Source organism: Muntiacus reevesi, chromosome 3 (assembly GCF_963930625.1).
Source record: "Muntiacus reevesi chromosome 3, mMunRee1.1, whole genome shotgun sequence".
NCBI lineage: Eukaryota > Metazoa > Chordata > Mammalia > Artiodactyla > Cervidae > Muntiacus > Muntiacus reevesi.
The window spans coordinates 170,443,628-170,459,799 of NC_089251.1; the positions used below are offsets into that span (position 1 = coordinate 170,443,628).

Sequence of the window (16,172 nt, forward strand, 5' to 3'; positions counted from 1 at the left end):
TCTCTGTTCCACAAAGCAGACACTGTAAAGTTTCACCAGCTCTTGGGACTCAGGTTTTAAGCATAACTTTGTTGTTGTTTAGTTGCTCAGTCATGTCTGACTCCTTGTGACCCCATGGACTATAGCCCACCAGGTTCCTTTGTCCATGGGATTTCTCAGCAAGAATACTGGAGTGAGTTACCATTCTCTTCTCCAGGGTATCTGCCCACCCCAAGGACTGAACCCACCTCTGCATTGGCAGGCAGATTCTTTACCACAAGTGTCATCTGGGAAGCCCGCCTACAATTAACACATCTCTAGAGATCAGTCCTGAGTGCTCACTGGAAGGACTGATGTTGACGCTGAAACTCCCAATACTTTGACCACTGATTCAAAGAGCTGACTCATCTGAAAAGACCCTGATGCTGGGAAAGATTGAGGGCAGGAGAAGGGGACAACAGAGGATGAGATGGTTGGATGGCATCACCAGCTCAATGGACATGAGTTTGGGTAAACTCTGGGAGTTGGTGATGGACAGGGAGGCCTGGCATGCTGCGGTCCCTGGGATCACAAAGAGTCAGACATGACTGAGTGACTGAACTGAACTGAAATGAATACCAAAAAAATAAATTAGTTACCTTCTCAAAGCCCTATCTATCAACAAACTTTATTCTCGATCTGTTTGATGTAGTGGTGTTATAGCCATCTCCTCCTATCACTAAGAACATCAAACTCATTTTGATGACATTCTTCACTCTGAAGACATTCACTTTTCATGCTAATCAATGAAGAGAATAGCCTTGTCCATTCCAACAGGCTTTTCCAGTTGCTAGCTACTTTGAAAATTTAGCTTGAAATATAAATATTGATATGATAGCTACTTCCCAATATGCTCTTCATAATGGGACACTCATATACATAACTTTAGCTTTAGATTCTCTCTTTTCATACAATATAAAATTTAAGATTCAAAAGATGCTCTAGAGACGACTCAGTGCTAAGCTCCTATTTTTCACAAACGAAAACTGAGTTCAGAAAAATTAAGTGATCTGCCCAAGAGTTCTTGAAAGAGCCAGGTTCAGACTGAACACTTAGCCAGCCCTCCTTTTCACTTGGCAAAGTTACCATTTTTTATACTAGAATAGTCTAAATATTTAAAAAAAGAAAACAGATGGGCTTTCAACAAATATTGCCATTGTTATCTCAAAACAGTGAAAACCCTTGGCCTGAAGGAGAAAATGTCCTTTTTAAATTATATTAAGCAACAGGAAGTAATATTAAGTAATTCTTTTTAAAATAACCAGCACACTCTCTATATAAATTTATTTTGGTGCTTCTGTTGTGCAATTAAGCCAAATGTGTTAATATTTTTGCTGAAGAAGAACAGGATTTGGGTCCCACAGTAAGGCTTCCTAAGTCATAATTTTGGTCTGTGTGATATTAGCATGTTGCTCATGCATGTGTCTGTTTCTTATGATGCTATAAGTCCTCTAGGTCAGCGGGACAGTGCTGAATGAAAAGAGCCTTGAGCTAGGTGTCAGGAGTCTTGGCTTCCAGTCTGAGCAGCTACCTAGCTGTAGAACTTGAACAAGAACAATGAGCTGAGAAACAAAGAGGTGGACCAGGTAATCTTTAAGTTCTTTCAGCCCTAAACACCATTTATTATCCTAATCACAATCACTGAAACAAAAAGTAAACACATGAACATTTATGAGGTCTTAGGCTTACAGAACTTAAAAAATAGCAATTTATTCATACAATTACTGACCACAAAGTTCTGCATTTTATAAGTTCTATCCACAGAAAGGGTCCTTACATCATCTCAAGAATGATTTCCTTTTGCAAAAGCAAAGTATAAGAATATATAAGAAAGACCCAGTTCTGGAATTTTTGTATATCTGTCAGCATGACTTTGAATTATGTCTCATTCAAGGTGAGACAAGGTTATCCTTGAAAAGGTAAATGAAGATCCCTCTTTCTGTCCTTTAAAAACAAATTGAAAGTGTTAGTTGCTCAGTCTTGTCTGATTCTTTGCAACTCCATGGACGATAGCCCACCAGGCTCCTCTGTTCATGGAATTTTCCAGAAAAGAACACTGGAGTGGGTTGCCATTTCCTTTTCCAGGGGATCTTACTGGCCCAGGGAGTGAACCCAAGTCTCCTGCACTGCAGGCAGATTCTTTACCATCTGAGCTACTGGGGAAGTCCAAACCTACATCTAAATGAATTAGTGAAATATGGCATATCTAAAACAAACCCCTATTTTTCCAGAATTACTGGCTCATATCTACTCCTGTTTTGGTTTTTTTTTTTTGTCCAATTGTGTCCACTCATCATGTATATGAGGTATGAACACAAAATTCACATCTGCATTCAGCACCCCAACACAGCTGTCAGCAGGGCTAGATGGGGGTTCCTACACTGAGAATGGAAGAAGAATAAATGAACCATAGGTCCCTTCCAAGTGTAAGAGTTCATGATTCTCTATTCTTGAGTCCAAAATCTGAAAAGTTCACATTTCTGGTTGTGATAGATTACAAAAATGGTTCCAACTTTGTAGCCTTTGTCACACAACTCTGAAGGCCCCTCTCTCGAAGCCTAAGACCCAGCCATCTGACTGGCTTGGGTCCTTGGACATCAACGGATAGTGCAAGCAAAAGTTTGGAACGGGCTTGCAGTCTGGGGCTTGTTCTTGTCCACGCCTCAGCCATTACCATGAGAACATGCCCGGACAAGCCTGCTGGAGAATGGGAGACCTGTGAAGCAAAACTGAGTCATCCCAGGAGCTCCAGCCAAAACAGTCAGCTGACCTCCAGACCTTGGAGGGAGCCCAGCCAATGCCAGCATCTAGGCCATCTCCTTGACATGTGAGTAAGAGATGCTTCTTGTTGTCCTGCCACTGAGGTGTTGAGGTGAGGTTCTGCTATGCAGTAAAAGCTAACTCCTATATAGGTTTTAATTTCCAAGCAGATAGTCTTAATTAGAAAAACAGGACTCTTGACACTCAACCTATTCACAGCTCAAGACTTAACAATGCACTTTCGGTTGTACTCATCCACTCTATTAATTTGTGTATGCTACAACTATTTCTTGATTGTCTATTAGATGCAGGCACTGACCTAAGTGCTTGAAACGTCATCAGTGAACAAACAAGCATGTTTTATTTATTTGTAAGCTCCCATCTGGAGCTTATGTTTTAGGGAGACAGATATCAAATAATAAATCATCTGAAATTAATTATGTGATGTATTAAAAGGAGGAGATGCAGGATGGGGACATAGGGAAACTGAGAGAACTGCAGGATGCGTGGGTGAAGCAAACTATCAATGCAATGGTCAGGATAAATCTCACTGATAAACTGATAATGCAGCAGAATTTGAGAGAGGTTACAGAGTTAGGTGCACAAACATTCGGGGGAATGGCATTCCAGGGAGAAGGAAAAGCTACAGTAAATGCTTCAAGACAGAAGTGCACCTGGCATTTAAGAATCCTCACATGGTTGGAGTAGAGGAAGCAGGATAGAGAGTCACTGGAAAAGAGATGAAAGAAGTAAGAAGAGGGAGGAGACAGGGTCTTCTGGCCACTGTAATGACATCAGCTGAGTGAACCAGGAAGCAATGCAAGGTTTTGAGAAGTGCTTTGATTATTTGACTGCCCAGGTGGCTCAGACGGTACAAGCATCTGCCTACAATGCGGGAGACCCAGGTTCGATCCCTCGGTCAGGAAGATCTGCTGGAGAAGGAAATGGGAACCCACTCCAGTATTCTTGTCTGGAGAATCCCATGGACAGAGGAGCCAGGTAGGCTACAGTCCATGGGGTTGCAAAGAGTCAGACACAACTGAGCGACTCACTTCACTTCTTTGATTATTTTCTATATTTAATATATCTTTACAGGGAAAAAAAAGATTACAGGGAAGCAAGGAAAAAAGCAAGTAGGACTCCAGCAATAAAGTGGGAGAAAGATGATGTTGTTTCAGACCAGAGTGGCAACAAATGGTAAGGTGGTAAGAAGTGGTCAGAGTCCAAAAACATTTGAAGGCAGAGCCACCAGAACTTCCTGAATGTGAGGTATGGCAGAAAGAAAAGAGTTAAGGATAATTCAATTTTGGAGGTCTGAACAATTCAAAAGATAAAGTTACTAGCTAAGATGAGAAGGATCACAGATAAAGCATATTGGAGGATAAAGACAAGAAATTCAGGTTTGAACAAATTGAATTTGAGATATTTATTAGACACTCAAGTGAGGAAGACACATGAGAAATTATATATAGAAGTCATAAACTTGGGAGAAAGTCTGAGCTAAAGGTATAAACTGGACACATGTGCATGCTAAGTCACTTCAGTCGTGTCTGACTCTTTGAGACCTATGGCCTGTAACCCACCAGGCTCCTCTTCTCTGTGGGATTCTCCAGGCAAGAATACTGGAGTGCATGGCCATGCCCACCTCCAGGGAATCTTCCCAACCCAGGGTTCTAACTTACATCTTTTGCGTCTCCTGAATTGGCAGGCAGATTCTTTACCACTAGCACCACCTGGGAAGCCCATAAACTGAGCAGTCATCAGCATATACATGGTATTTAGAGCCATGGGACTAGGTAATACCAAAGTGGAGTGAGAACAGAGAATAGAAGAGTTCCCTAGACTGAATCCCGGGCCACTCCAATATTAAGAGGTCGGGAAAGAAGATGAGGAACACCCAAAGATCTAGAGCAAGAGACAAATCGGGTAGAAGGGGGGAAAAATACATTGTCCTGAAAGGTAAGTAAAACCAGCACCTTAAGGAGAGAATTATCTACTGTGTCCAGTGCTGCTAATCCATCAAGAGGAGGACTAGGAATTGACTGCTGGATATAACAGCTTGAAAGTCACTGGCAACTCTGATGGAAGAAATCACTAATCAGTAGGGCAGTAGTCTTTGAACTGAGATGATCCCATCATATGCTGCCAAATTTTTAAGAAAGTTGCTTAGTCCACATTAAAAGATCTGAAGGATAGAAACACTGGGATGACTGCGATATTGTTTCACTCACCTGAGTTTATTCATCTTTAGGGTCCTGAATGTGATTCAGTGTATTTCTTTGTTTGAAAACGAAAAAGGATAATGAGGAAGAAGTTTTGCATGAATTAATTATTCATAATATAAATTAGTAAAAGATATTTTTAATGTCATAAATATCTAAGTTGCTTCTTAAAACAACCACAATCTCTTTGGTCAAGGGCAATTGGTTTTCCCTTAACATTTTTCTTAAATCAATTCCTAAACATGAATTCTCAACCCTGCCTTCTGAAAAAGCTTGGATTCACATGCAGCTACAGTTCTCCCAAGAATTGTTGGACTATCCCTAGCAAGAAATTCACATTTACATTTTTAACTCATTGATTTGGTTCTCTGTTATTAACTTTAATAAACACTTGACTATTTTGGTAAAGAAAAATAGCCAGTGTGGGATTAAAAGAAACCTAATTTTCTGGACTGGAAGCCCATCCTATCAATGAAACTAATTATAATTACTCAGGACTATAATTATTAAGCTCAGAAAAACAGGAAACATTTTATTTTACAGCTCTTCATTCGGCATCTCAGTTACTTGAAACACATAACATACATTTCTCCATCTATATTATTAGTATCTTATTTCCTCACTTTAAGACTGTAATCTTAGTTAAATTTATTTATTGTTTGGGAGTATTTCTCAAAATTAAACTGCAACATTGTCATCAAAGTAAATGGTAGTGACAATTATTACTTAATCTTAAAGTTCTTCTCAATATGTAAAAAGGAAGTACAACCAGGATGGGCAGTGCATGAGTCTTGCACATCAATTAATTTCTGATGCCAATTTCCTCATCTAAAAAATGAAAACCTTTCCACCAACACACTTCTGAGTCTATGTGAGGAATTTTAGCCAGTTTGTGTAAATCTATGGCATTATAAAATGATGAAAAAAACAAATCCCACTCGTGAAGATATACTCAGCATATGACACCAAAAAGTCGAAAAGAAAAAGCAGATGTAGCTTAACCAGGGTTCAACTTTCTACAAAAGAATTAGATATTTATACCTAGTACTAGTGATAAAATTGCCATTCTCTTCCTTCCCTCCTCCCCCCCAAAAAAACACATCTGTGATAGGGATTATTTTTAGGATGGAAGATATACAGACATACTTCATCTTACTATACTTTGAAGATACTGTATTTTTCACAAGTTAAAGACTTGTGGTAACACAAGCAAGTCTATTAGTGCCATTTTTTTCAACAGTATTTACTCACTTTCTGTCTTTGGGTTCCTTTTCGGTAATTTTCATAATATTTCAAACTTTTTATTTAATATTATATTTGTTATGGTGAACTGTAATCAGTGATTTTCGATGTCACTTTTATGACTCGCTAAAGACTCAGATCAAATTGCCAATATCCATTGGATAATAAAAAAGCAAGAGAGTTTCAGAAAAATATCTACTTCTGCTTTACTGACTACACCAAAGCCTTTGACTGTGTGGATCACAGCAAACTGTGGAAAATTCTGAAAGAGATGGGAATACCAGACGACCAACTGGCTTCCTGAGAAATCTGTATGCAGGTCAAGAAGCAACAGTAGAACTGGACATGGAACAATGGACTGGTTCCAAATTAGGGAAGGAGTTCTTCAAAGCTGTATTTTGTCACCTTGCTTATTTAACTTACATGCAGAGTACATCATGTGAAATGCTGGGCTGGATGAAGCACAAGCTAGAATCAAGATTGCCGGGAGAAATATCAATAACCTCAGATATGCAGATGACACCACCCTTATGGCAGAAAGTGAAGAGGAACTAAAGAACTTCTTGATGAAAGTGAAAGAGGTGAAAAGACAGCTCTCAGATTGGGAGAAAATAATAGTAAATGAAGCAACAGACAAAGGATTAATCTCAAAAATATACAAGCAACTCCTGCAGCTCAATTCCAAAAAAATAAATGACACAATCAAAAATGGGCCAAAGAACTAAACAGACATTTCTCCAAATAAGACATACAGATGGCTAAAAAACACATGAAAAGATGCTCAACACCACTCATTATCAGAGAAATGCAAATCAAAACCACAATGAGGTACCATTACACACCAGTCAGAATGGCTGCTATCCAAAAGTCTACAAGCAATAAATGCTGGAGAGGGTGTGGAGAAAAGGGAACCCTCTTACACTGTTGGTGGGAATGCAAGCTAGTACAGCCACTGTGGAGAACGGTGTGGAGATTTCTTAAAAATCTAGAAATAGAACTGCCATATGACCCAGCAATCCCACTTCTGGGCATACACACTGAGGAAACCAGAACTGAAAGAGACACGTGCACCCCAATGTTCATCGCAGCACTGTTTATAATAGCCAAGACATGGAAGCAACCTAGATACCCATCAGCAGATGAATGGATAAGAAAGCTATGGTACATATACACTATGGAATATTACTCAGCCATTAAAAAGAATTCATTTGAATCAGTTCTAATGAGGTGGATGAAACTGGAGCCCATTATACAGAGTGAAGTAAGCCAGAAAGATAAAGACCAATACAGTATACTAACGCATATATATGGAATTTAGAAAGATGGTAATGATAACCCTATATGCAAAACAGAAAAAGAGACACAGATGTACAGAAGAGACTTTTGGACTCTGTGGGAGAAGGTGAGGGTGGGATGTTTCGAGAGAACAGCATTGAAACATGTATATTATCTATGGTGAAACAGATCACCAGCCCAGGCTAGATGCATGAGACAAGTGCTCGGGCCTGGTGCACTGGGAAGACCCAGAGGGATCGGGTAGAGAGGGAGGTGAGAGGGGGTATCGGGATGGGGAATACATGTAAATCCATGGCTGATTCATGTCAATGTATGACAAAAACCACTACAATATTGTAAAGTAATTAGCCTCCAACTAATAAAAATAAATGAAAAAAAATTAAAAAATTTAAAAAATAAAATAAAATCAAAATACCAGTGTGTGGGGGGAAGAAAGTGAAAGAGGAGAGTGAAAAAGTTGGCTTAAAGCTCAACTTTCAGAAAACTAAGACCATGGCATCTGGTCCCATCAGTTCATGGCAAATAGATGGGGAGACAATGGAAACAGTGAGAGGTTTTTTTTGGGAGGTGGGGTGCTCCAAAATCACTGCAGATGGTTAATGCAGCCATGAAATTAAAAGATGGTTGCTCCTTGGAAGAAAAGCTGTGACCAACATAGAAAACATTAAAAACAGAGACATTACTTTGCCAACAAAGGTCCATCTAGTCAAAGCTACAATTTTTCCATTAGTCATATATGGATGTGAGAGTTGGACCATAAAGAAAGTTGAGCAGTGAAGAACTGATGCTTCTGAAATGTGGTGTTGGAAAAGACTCCTGAGAGTCCCTTGGACTGCCAGATCAAACCAGTCAATCATAAAGGAAATCAGTCCTGAATATTCATTGGAAGGACTGATGCTGAAACCGAAGCTCCAATACTTTGGCCACCTGATGCAAAGAAATGACTCATTGGAAAAGACCCTGAGCTGGGAAAGACTGAAGGCAAGAGAAGGGAATGACAGAGCAACAGAGGATGATGGACTTGATGGACATGAGTTTGAGCAAGCTCCAGGAGTTGTCATGGACAGCAAAGCCTGGCGTGCTGCAGTCCATGGGGTCTCAAAGAGTCAGTCAAGACTGAGCTGAGCTGAACTGAACTGAAAGGCTGAGAGGATGGCTAGCTCTTTTTTTTTTTTTTTTTTTTTAGCACTAATGTATTTCTTAATTGGGCTTCCCAGGTGACTCAGTGGTAAAGAATCCACTTGCAACGCAGGAGACATGGACTAGACATCTTGGTCAGGAAGATCCCCTGGACAAGGAAGTGGCAACCACTCTAGTATTCCTGCCTGGGAAATCCCAAGGGCAAAGAAGCCTGGTGGGCTCCAGTCCATGGGGTTGCCGAAGAGTCAGATGAAACTTAGTAACTAAATAACAACAAACATTTCTTAACTAGGTATGTACATTATTTTAGACAAAATACTAGTATACCCTTAATTGAGTAGAGTGTAGTGTAGACATATCTTTTACATGCACTGGAAACTAAAAAAAAATTTTTTTCTGTGACTCGCTTTATTGTGATATTTACCTCATCGTAGCGGTCTGGAACCAACCCTGCAATATCTCCAAGGGCTGCCTGTAACCACTAACTGACACTTGTGTGGTACTTTAATAAGTACTTCACAGGAATTGTGATCTTTACAAGAAACTCGTTAAGTACAAATTGTTTATTTTTATTTTACATCTGAGGATAATGAAACTCAATAAAAATGTTAACAGGATTGCTCAGCAAGTCTGAGGAAAAGCCCGTATTTGGACCAAGAATTCCATCTCTGAAGTTTTCCCCTTTCATCAAACCAAGATAGAAATGCCAAGTTCTTGTATAATAACATATGCTTTGAAAGTCAGATGGTCTGAGTAACAATCTGGGTTGAACTAAACCCAGTAGCGACTGGCCAAAGCTCTGAGCTTCCACTGACCAATGGTCTTCCATTCTCATCTCTATCTTCCATCCTGGTCTTAACTTGCCTTAGGGACGTTTATTTGCCACTTGATGAGCAGACGTCCTCTTTGTATAGTGAGGGTACTGATGCAAGGGGCTGGGTGTTTATTCATGTTTGCAGTCTCTGCAGTAGCTCACCCCTAAACAGTCCTAAACTAATAACTATTTACATGAACTATGCCATTAATTTATGGGGAAGAAAATTCTTGAACACTCACTTTGTGACTTGTTTAGTGCTAGATCAGTAAACAGGACAGAGAGAGCAGCCCTCACCACTGTGGAGGTCATGAACAGATGTTGAACAACGAACAATAACAGTAACGAGAATTCAGGCAAGAGTTGTCTGCTGTGAAAGGGAGAATACAAGGGGCTAATGTAGAGTGAGGCAACAGGGGAAAAAAAGAAAGTGAAAGTCACTCAGTCATGTCCAACTCTTTGCGACCCCATGGACTATAGAGTCCATGGAATTTTCCAGGCCAGAACACTGGAGTGGGTAGCCTTTCCCTACTCCAGGGGATCTTCTCAACCCAGGGATCGAATCCAGGTCTCCCGCATTGCAGGTGGATTCTTTACCAGCTGAGCCACAAGGGAAGCCCAATGCAACAGAGAACCTCTCCCTAAAGAACAGACGTTTAATCTGCCACTTAAGGTTGAAGAGGAGGGAGACAGGTGAAAAGGAAAATGCAAGCTAGGCAGAGGAAACCAGCACTGGTACTATGATGGGCAAGAGCATCCCCTAAAGCACCTCTTAAATCCTGCATCCTACCGAACCATTTTGCCTCAGGACCAAATCTAACAATGATGTTGGGATTTTCAGGATACAGCAGGTATCATAATAGATTCAAATAATTTCTTTGTGTAGATAAATCATGCACTCTTTTCGATCTCTAAAAAATACTTTAATAAACATATTAAGCCTTGCTCTAAAAGTAAGGGATAAGTTTGTGGTTCTCTCTCTTTTATCTGAAATGAAACATTTTATTTCATATGTAGAGATTCAATATTATAATTGGTCTCTAGCATGGTTCAGAAACTGGATTCTTGTGAAACCAGTAGGAAAACATTGTAAAGATTTACTTAGTCACAGCTGTTCTTCACAAGTAGTTTCTGATTTTATAGTTGGTTGTAACTGTACTTCCAGCTGTAAATTAAGTCTTTATTGGGTGGGATTTGGGGGTTACACAAGATGTTATAAGGTTATGTGTGTTAGCCCATAATTTAAAAGTAATATAAATTACATTGCTTTATGGCAAACACTATACACTTAATTAAAATGAGATGTTCTCACAGCCTATGGTTTTACAATTTTAAAGCTTGCCATAAAACTTATACACATCTATAAACTGCCAGAAAGACACATGTTTTCATTTTATGTAGACGGTTACTAACAAATGCTACGGAATCTTATGGGAAATTGTTATGGACTGAATTGTGTCTCCTCAAAACAACCAAATTGAAGCCTTAACCCTAGTACTTCAAAACAGTACTAAATTTGGATATAGGCTCTTTAAAAATGTAATTAAATGAGGCCCTAAGCATGGGGTCCTAATCCAACATGACTTGTGTCCCTAAAAGAAGAGAAAACACACACACATACACACACACCAGGGATACACACACAGAGAGAAAAAGGCCATGTGAGGGCAGAGAGAGAAGAGGACCATCTTCAACTAAGGGGAAAGGTCTAGGGTGAAACCAAACCTGCTAACAGCTTGATCTTGAACTTCCAGTCTTCAGAGCCACGAGATATCAACTTCTACGTTTAAGCCACCCAGTCTATAGATTTTGTTATAACAGGCTCAGAAAACTGATACAGTAGCAGACTAACGCATATATATTTTGCAGCCATAAATATACATGTACAAGAATATGCATATGCACTTAGATTGGCTATGTGCAGTAATTATCCAAAGTCCCATTTGAAAACAGTGGGGAGATTTTTATTATGTCTTCACATGTAAAATTTTTTGTTAGATTAAAAATGAGTATGCATAATTTATATTTATGCAGCCAGACTGTATCTGGATGTTAATTAGGAAAAACAGAATTGTTTCTATGAAGTGGGGTCAATGTATGGGTACCCTCAAAGAAAAAAAAAAATGTCTTGGACCTATTTACAAGTTGATTATTCCGGCTTTTAGAGAGAATTTAAGAGGCTGGGCTTAATCTACCTATAATTGCCAAAGAAGAATATTAAACTTGGACTCACTCTTTCAAATTAAACTTTTTACATGTAGCTGTTATATTCCTGTCACTTATTAAGTCACCTTAAGAAGCTTTTTGTGAGTTTAATTAAGCCTGACTAATTCTCCAACAGTACAAAGAAAGAGGAATTCCTTAAATATTTAATCCCTTTATGACTCAAAGTGTCATTTTCTGAATGTGACTGCTAAATTCTTGGAATTAATTACCCTTTGAATTAAAGTTGCTTTTTCAGACTCTCAAGACATATAGTCACAGCTCACACAATGTGTAAATTCAACATTTCATCTGTTCATCAAGATAATTTATTCCAAAGGTTGTATTCAAAAATCTCAACCTAGTAGGTTTACTAATGACCGCTAACTAAGGGATCTTTGCCTATAAGCTCAATTATATATTCATCAAGCATGATTGCTGGTTTTTCCGCTGCCTCCCACTTTGTTCAAGTATTAATGAGTTAAAGGTTAGCTGTCCTCTATCTGCACAATCACTAATCTTTGTCATGGCAACTTTGCTCTCCTTAACTAATCTCGAGCCTCCTCTCCAGAAAGCTTTTCCCCATTATGCTCAGCAGGCAGCACCATCAGAGGTCTGCCTCTCTTTGTGCGTGCTGTGCAAAGTCGCTCAGTCGTGTCCGACTCTTTGCCACCCCGTGGACTGTAGCCCGCCAGGCTCCTCTGTCCATGGGATTCTCTAGGCAAGAATGCTGGAGTGGGTTGCCATTTCGTCCTCCAGGGGATCTTCCCGACCCAGGGATCAAACCTGTGTCTCTTACATTTCCTGTATTGGCAGATGGGTTCTTTATCACTAGTGCCACCTGGGAAGCCTTATATTATCCTAAAACACTGGATGCGCCCATTCCTTTATTTACACATTTCCTCTTTGTTCTCTCCCAGTATTTTGAAGACTATTCTAGACTAAAAGTGCTCTTCAAAAGCAGATTCCAAAGAATACAAGGAGATCAATGAGGCAACCATATTTATGGAGCACCTAATACCCCCAGAACAAGACACTGGATTCCTGTACAAGAAACCTGGAAGACTGGATCCATGAGGAGACAGAAAGCCACACATACACACAGAGACACAAGCACAAGTCCCAGCTGCCTCGTGATGGTTTGTGCTTGGAAATCACTGCATCGTCCCGAGCACCACGCTAGACACTGAGATCATGGGAGCAGCTGGCTAACTCAACTTCTACAGAAGAAAGCTGCCTGTCAATTGAAATTCAAATTTCCTAAGGAATATGAAGGGACCGAAAGATTATAAATTAGCTCTTTAGCTCTTACACAGACAAGTCTCAATGAAGTGAAAGTTTCTTCCCAGATATCAGGATCTAGCATTAGCAATATAAAACAGTAACTGAAAAATATTTCTAGAACAACTCATTAAGCAGTTTTCCTTTCCTTCCACCACCACCTCCCACACATCTTTGATTTTAAACATCATTATTTACATTAAAAATATGAAACACAAAATGGCATGCTCAAATTTCTTATTTTTTTAAGAACATGTGTTATAAAATACTTTCATTGCAAAGAAAAATAAGAATAGGGAAAAAATTAATTAGAAGAGAAATCACTCCACTCCCACAGTTACCAGAATGGAAACAGCCAGCAGTGGGTGATGGACAAGGACATCGTGGCAGGTGGGAAGGTGGGTGCCCTGGGTCCAAGGTACCTACCCCCTTTCATCATGCCCACTTCGTAGCACTTGCGTAGCCGGCAGGCCTGACAGCTCTTCCTCCTATTTTTATCAATTGTGCACTGGTTGGTGGCCGGACACATGTAGTCATTATGTCCTATGAAAAGCAAGAGGACAGAATTAGTATTGTTTCAGGAAATTTAGCTGGTCTGAATCTATACGGAATCTACAGGGAAGCTGTCTAGAGGAGGTTTTCCATCATCACTTACTTGACTTTCCCATGTTGCTACCCTCAACCCACTGCTTTTTGAAGGGTTAAAAAAACAAAAACAAAAAAAAAAACACCTCTCCTAGACTGAATTTCTGCCTCTCCCACTTGCTTTGAGAGTTCTTTGTGAAAATTCACTTTGGTTCACATAGCCTATATTTGGGGGCATAATGTTTTATATATATTCACAAAGTTAAGCTTTCTTAGTAGATAAAGTTTTGTTTGGTTGGTTGGTTTTTTTGACTCAGGCCACCCATCAAAATTGTTGTCCCAATAGTCGTCAGAACTTTCAGACAGAGAGTTGCAAAACACTCTTTCTTAAAATATAATTTAAAGATTCTTTAAGCAGCTCTACCTCAGATATGCAGATAACACCACCCTTATGGCAGAAAGTGAAGAACTAAAGAGCCTCTTGATGAAAGTGAAAGAGGAGAGTGGAAAAGTTGGCTTAAAGTTTAACATTCAGAAAACTAAGATCATGGCATCTGGTCCCATCACTTCATGGCAAATAGATGGGGAAACTGGAAACAGTGGCTGACTTTATTTTTCTGGGCTCCAAAATCACTGCAGATGGCAATTGCAGCCATGAAATTAAAAGATGCTTACTCCTTGGAAGGAAAGTTATGACCAACCTAGACAGCATATTAAAAAGCAGAGACATTACTTTGCCAACAAAGGTCCGTCTGGTCAAGGCTATGGTTTTTCCAGTAGTCATGTATGGGTGTGAGAGTTGGACTGTAAAGAAAGCTGAGCACAGAAGAATTGATGCTTTGGAACTGTGGTGTTGGAGAAGACTCTTGAGAGTCCCTTGGACTGCAAGGAGATCCATCCAGTCCATCTTAAAGGAGATCAGTCCTGGGTGTTCATTGGAAGGACTGATTTTGAAGTTGAAACTCCAATACTTTGGCCACCTGATGCAAACAGCTGACTCATTTGAAAAGACCCTGATGCTGGGAAAGATTGAAGGCAGGAGGAGAAGGAGACGACAAAGGATGAGATGGTTGGATGGCATCACCAACTCAATGGACATGGGTTTGGGTGAACTCCGCGAGTTGGTGATAGACAGGGAGGCCTGGTGTGCTGCATTTTATGGGGTCACAAAGAGGCAGACACGACTGAGTGACTGAACTGAACTGAACTGAACTAAGCAGCTCTCCAAATGCAGCACAGAACACCTAAATTTAAGTCAGGGATGGTAGACTGGAACAGTGGCCAAGTTCATCCTTTAAATTAATAAATTTGTCCATCACTTACTAGCTGAAGGACACTGAACAGGTTAGTTAATATCCCTAAATCACACTTCCCCTCTCTAACCTAGAAAACACAATGGCACCCACTATATAGCATCATATACATTATAATGTAAGACACATATTATGAGAACACATGTCCCAGTTAATTTTTAGCCCGGTGCCCTGGGTCTGGCAAACACTGAATGAATATTTAGTTGTTGCTGCTGCTGTTATTTCACTCTAAATCCTCTTTCTTTTCTCTCTTGTTTACTGAATCTCTCTCACTCAAAGGCTTCTTTCTCCTTGGCTTTTATCACATCAGGCAGGTCTGTCCCACAAAAATGTTCCCCCTGAACCCACAACACTCGCCAACTTCTCTCCTGCCCCTCCTTCTCAGCTCAGCTCCTCACAGATGTCTACACCAGAGGTCTTCTTCCTCCTTTTTCTCCTGCCTGCCTCAATCACATCCATCTGCTTTCCACTTTTGTTGCTCCACAAACATAGCTTCCTAGAAACCATCCATGACTTCAGTGGCTGAGTTCAACAGCCACTTTCAACCCACTTCATGCTTGACCCATCAGAAGCATCTGACAGTTCCTCCTTCCTCTTGAAACATGCTTTCCCCTCGGCTTTTGTAACACAAAATGCTCCCAGCGCTCTCTTTACCTCTCAGGCTGGGGCTTCCCAGAGTTTGTAGATTTGCCTCCCTCCATCCAACAATAATCCAGAGATGCCTGGGGCTCAACATCCAGCCCTTTTCTCTTCCTGTGACCCTGTATTCTTCCACCAGAAAATTCTGCCCCACATCTACGGCTTTCACCGCCACTAAATGCAGATGGCTCACAGACTTAAACTGCCACATGAAGTATCTGCTCTAAGATTTGGAAGTCATCTCCATTCCTCTACCCATCAGAAGAAGTCTGGCTGATAATGTGCAGAATATTAAATTTCACAAATCAAAAAGTATCATTAGCATAGTTATATAAAGAAGCCCTTTTATATAAGTCTAAATTCTTATACCTCTTTGGAAAACAACCTGAATTGAAACTAAATAGACGATATGTATAGTTTTTAAATGTTTTCCATTCATAAAAAAGGTAAGTGTATATATGACCTTCTAATTCAGATTCTCTAAGTTTCTATTTTCTCATTTACTAAGGGCAAGCCAGAACATGTAGTGAAACTGCAGACCTCTTTGTTCTTTATTTAATTTAAGGGTCAGTCCAATTAAAGTAGGGTGCAGTGGGGAATTGACAAGAAATATTGGTCTCATAAAACTTGATTCTCTATCTTCAGATATACATTATAAAA

At 39.9% G+C, this 16,172-nt stretch overlaps 1 protein-coding gene across 3 annotated transcripts in view; it reads right to left on the bottom strand.

The window, feature by feature from the left end:
• The window catches only part of ESR1 (estrogen receptor 1), a 270,964-nt gene that overhangs the window by 179,713 nt on the left and 75,079 nt on the right, over positions 1 to 16,172 (bottom strand). For all 3 annotated transcript variants that reach the window (XM_065931108.1, XM_065931106.1, XM_065931107.1), the window contains one exon: positions 13,402 to 13,518. In XM_065931108.1, coding sequence (XP_065787180.1) covers positions 13,402 to 13,518 — 117 coding nt within the window. The remainder of the gene's footprint in view (positions 1 to 13,401; positions 13,519 to 16,172) is intronic.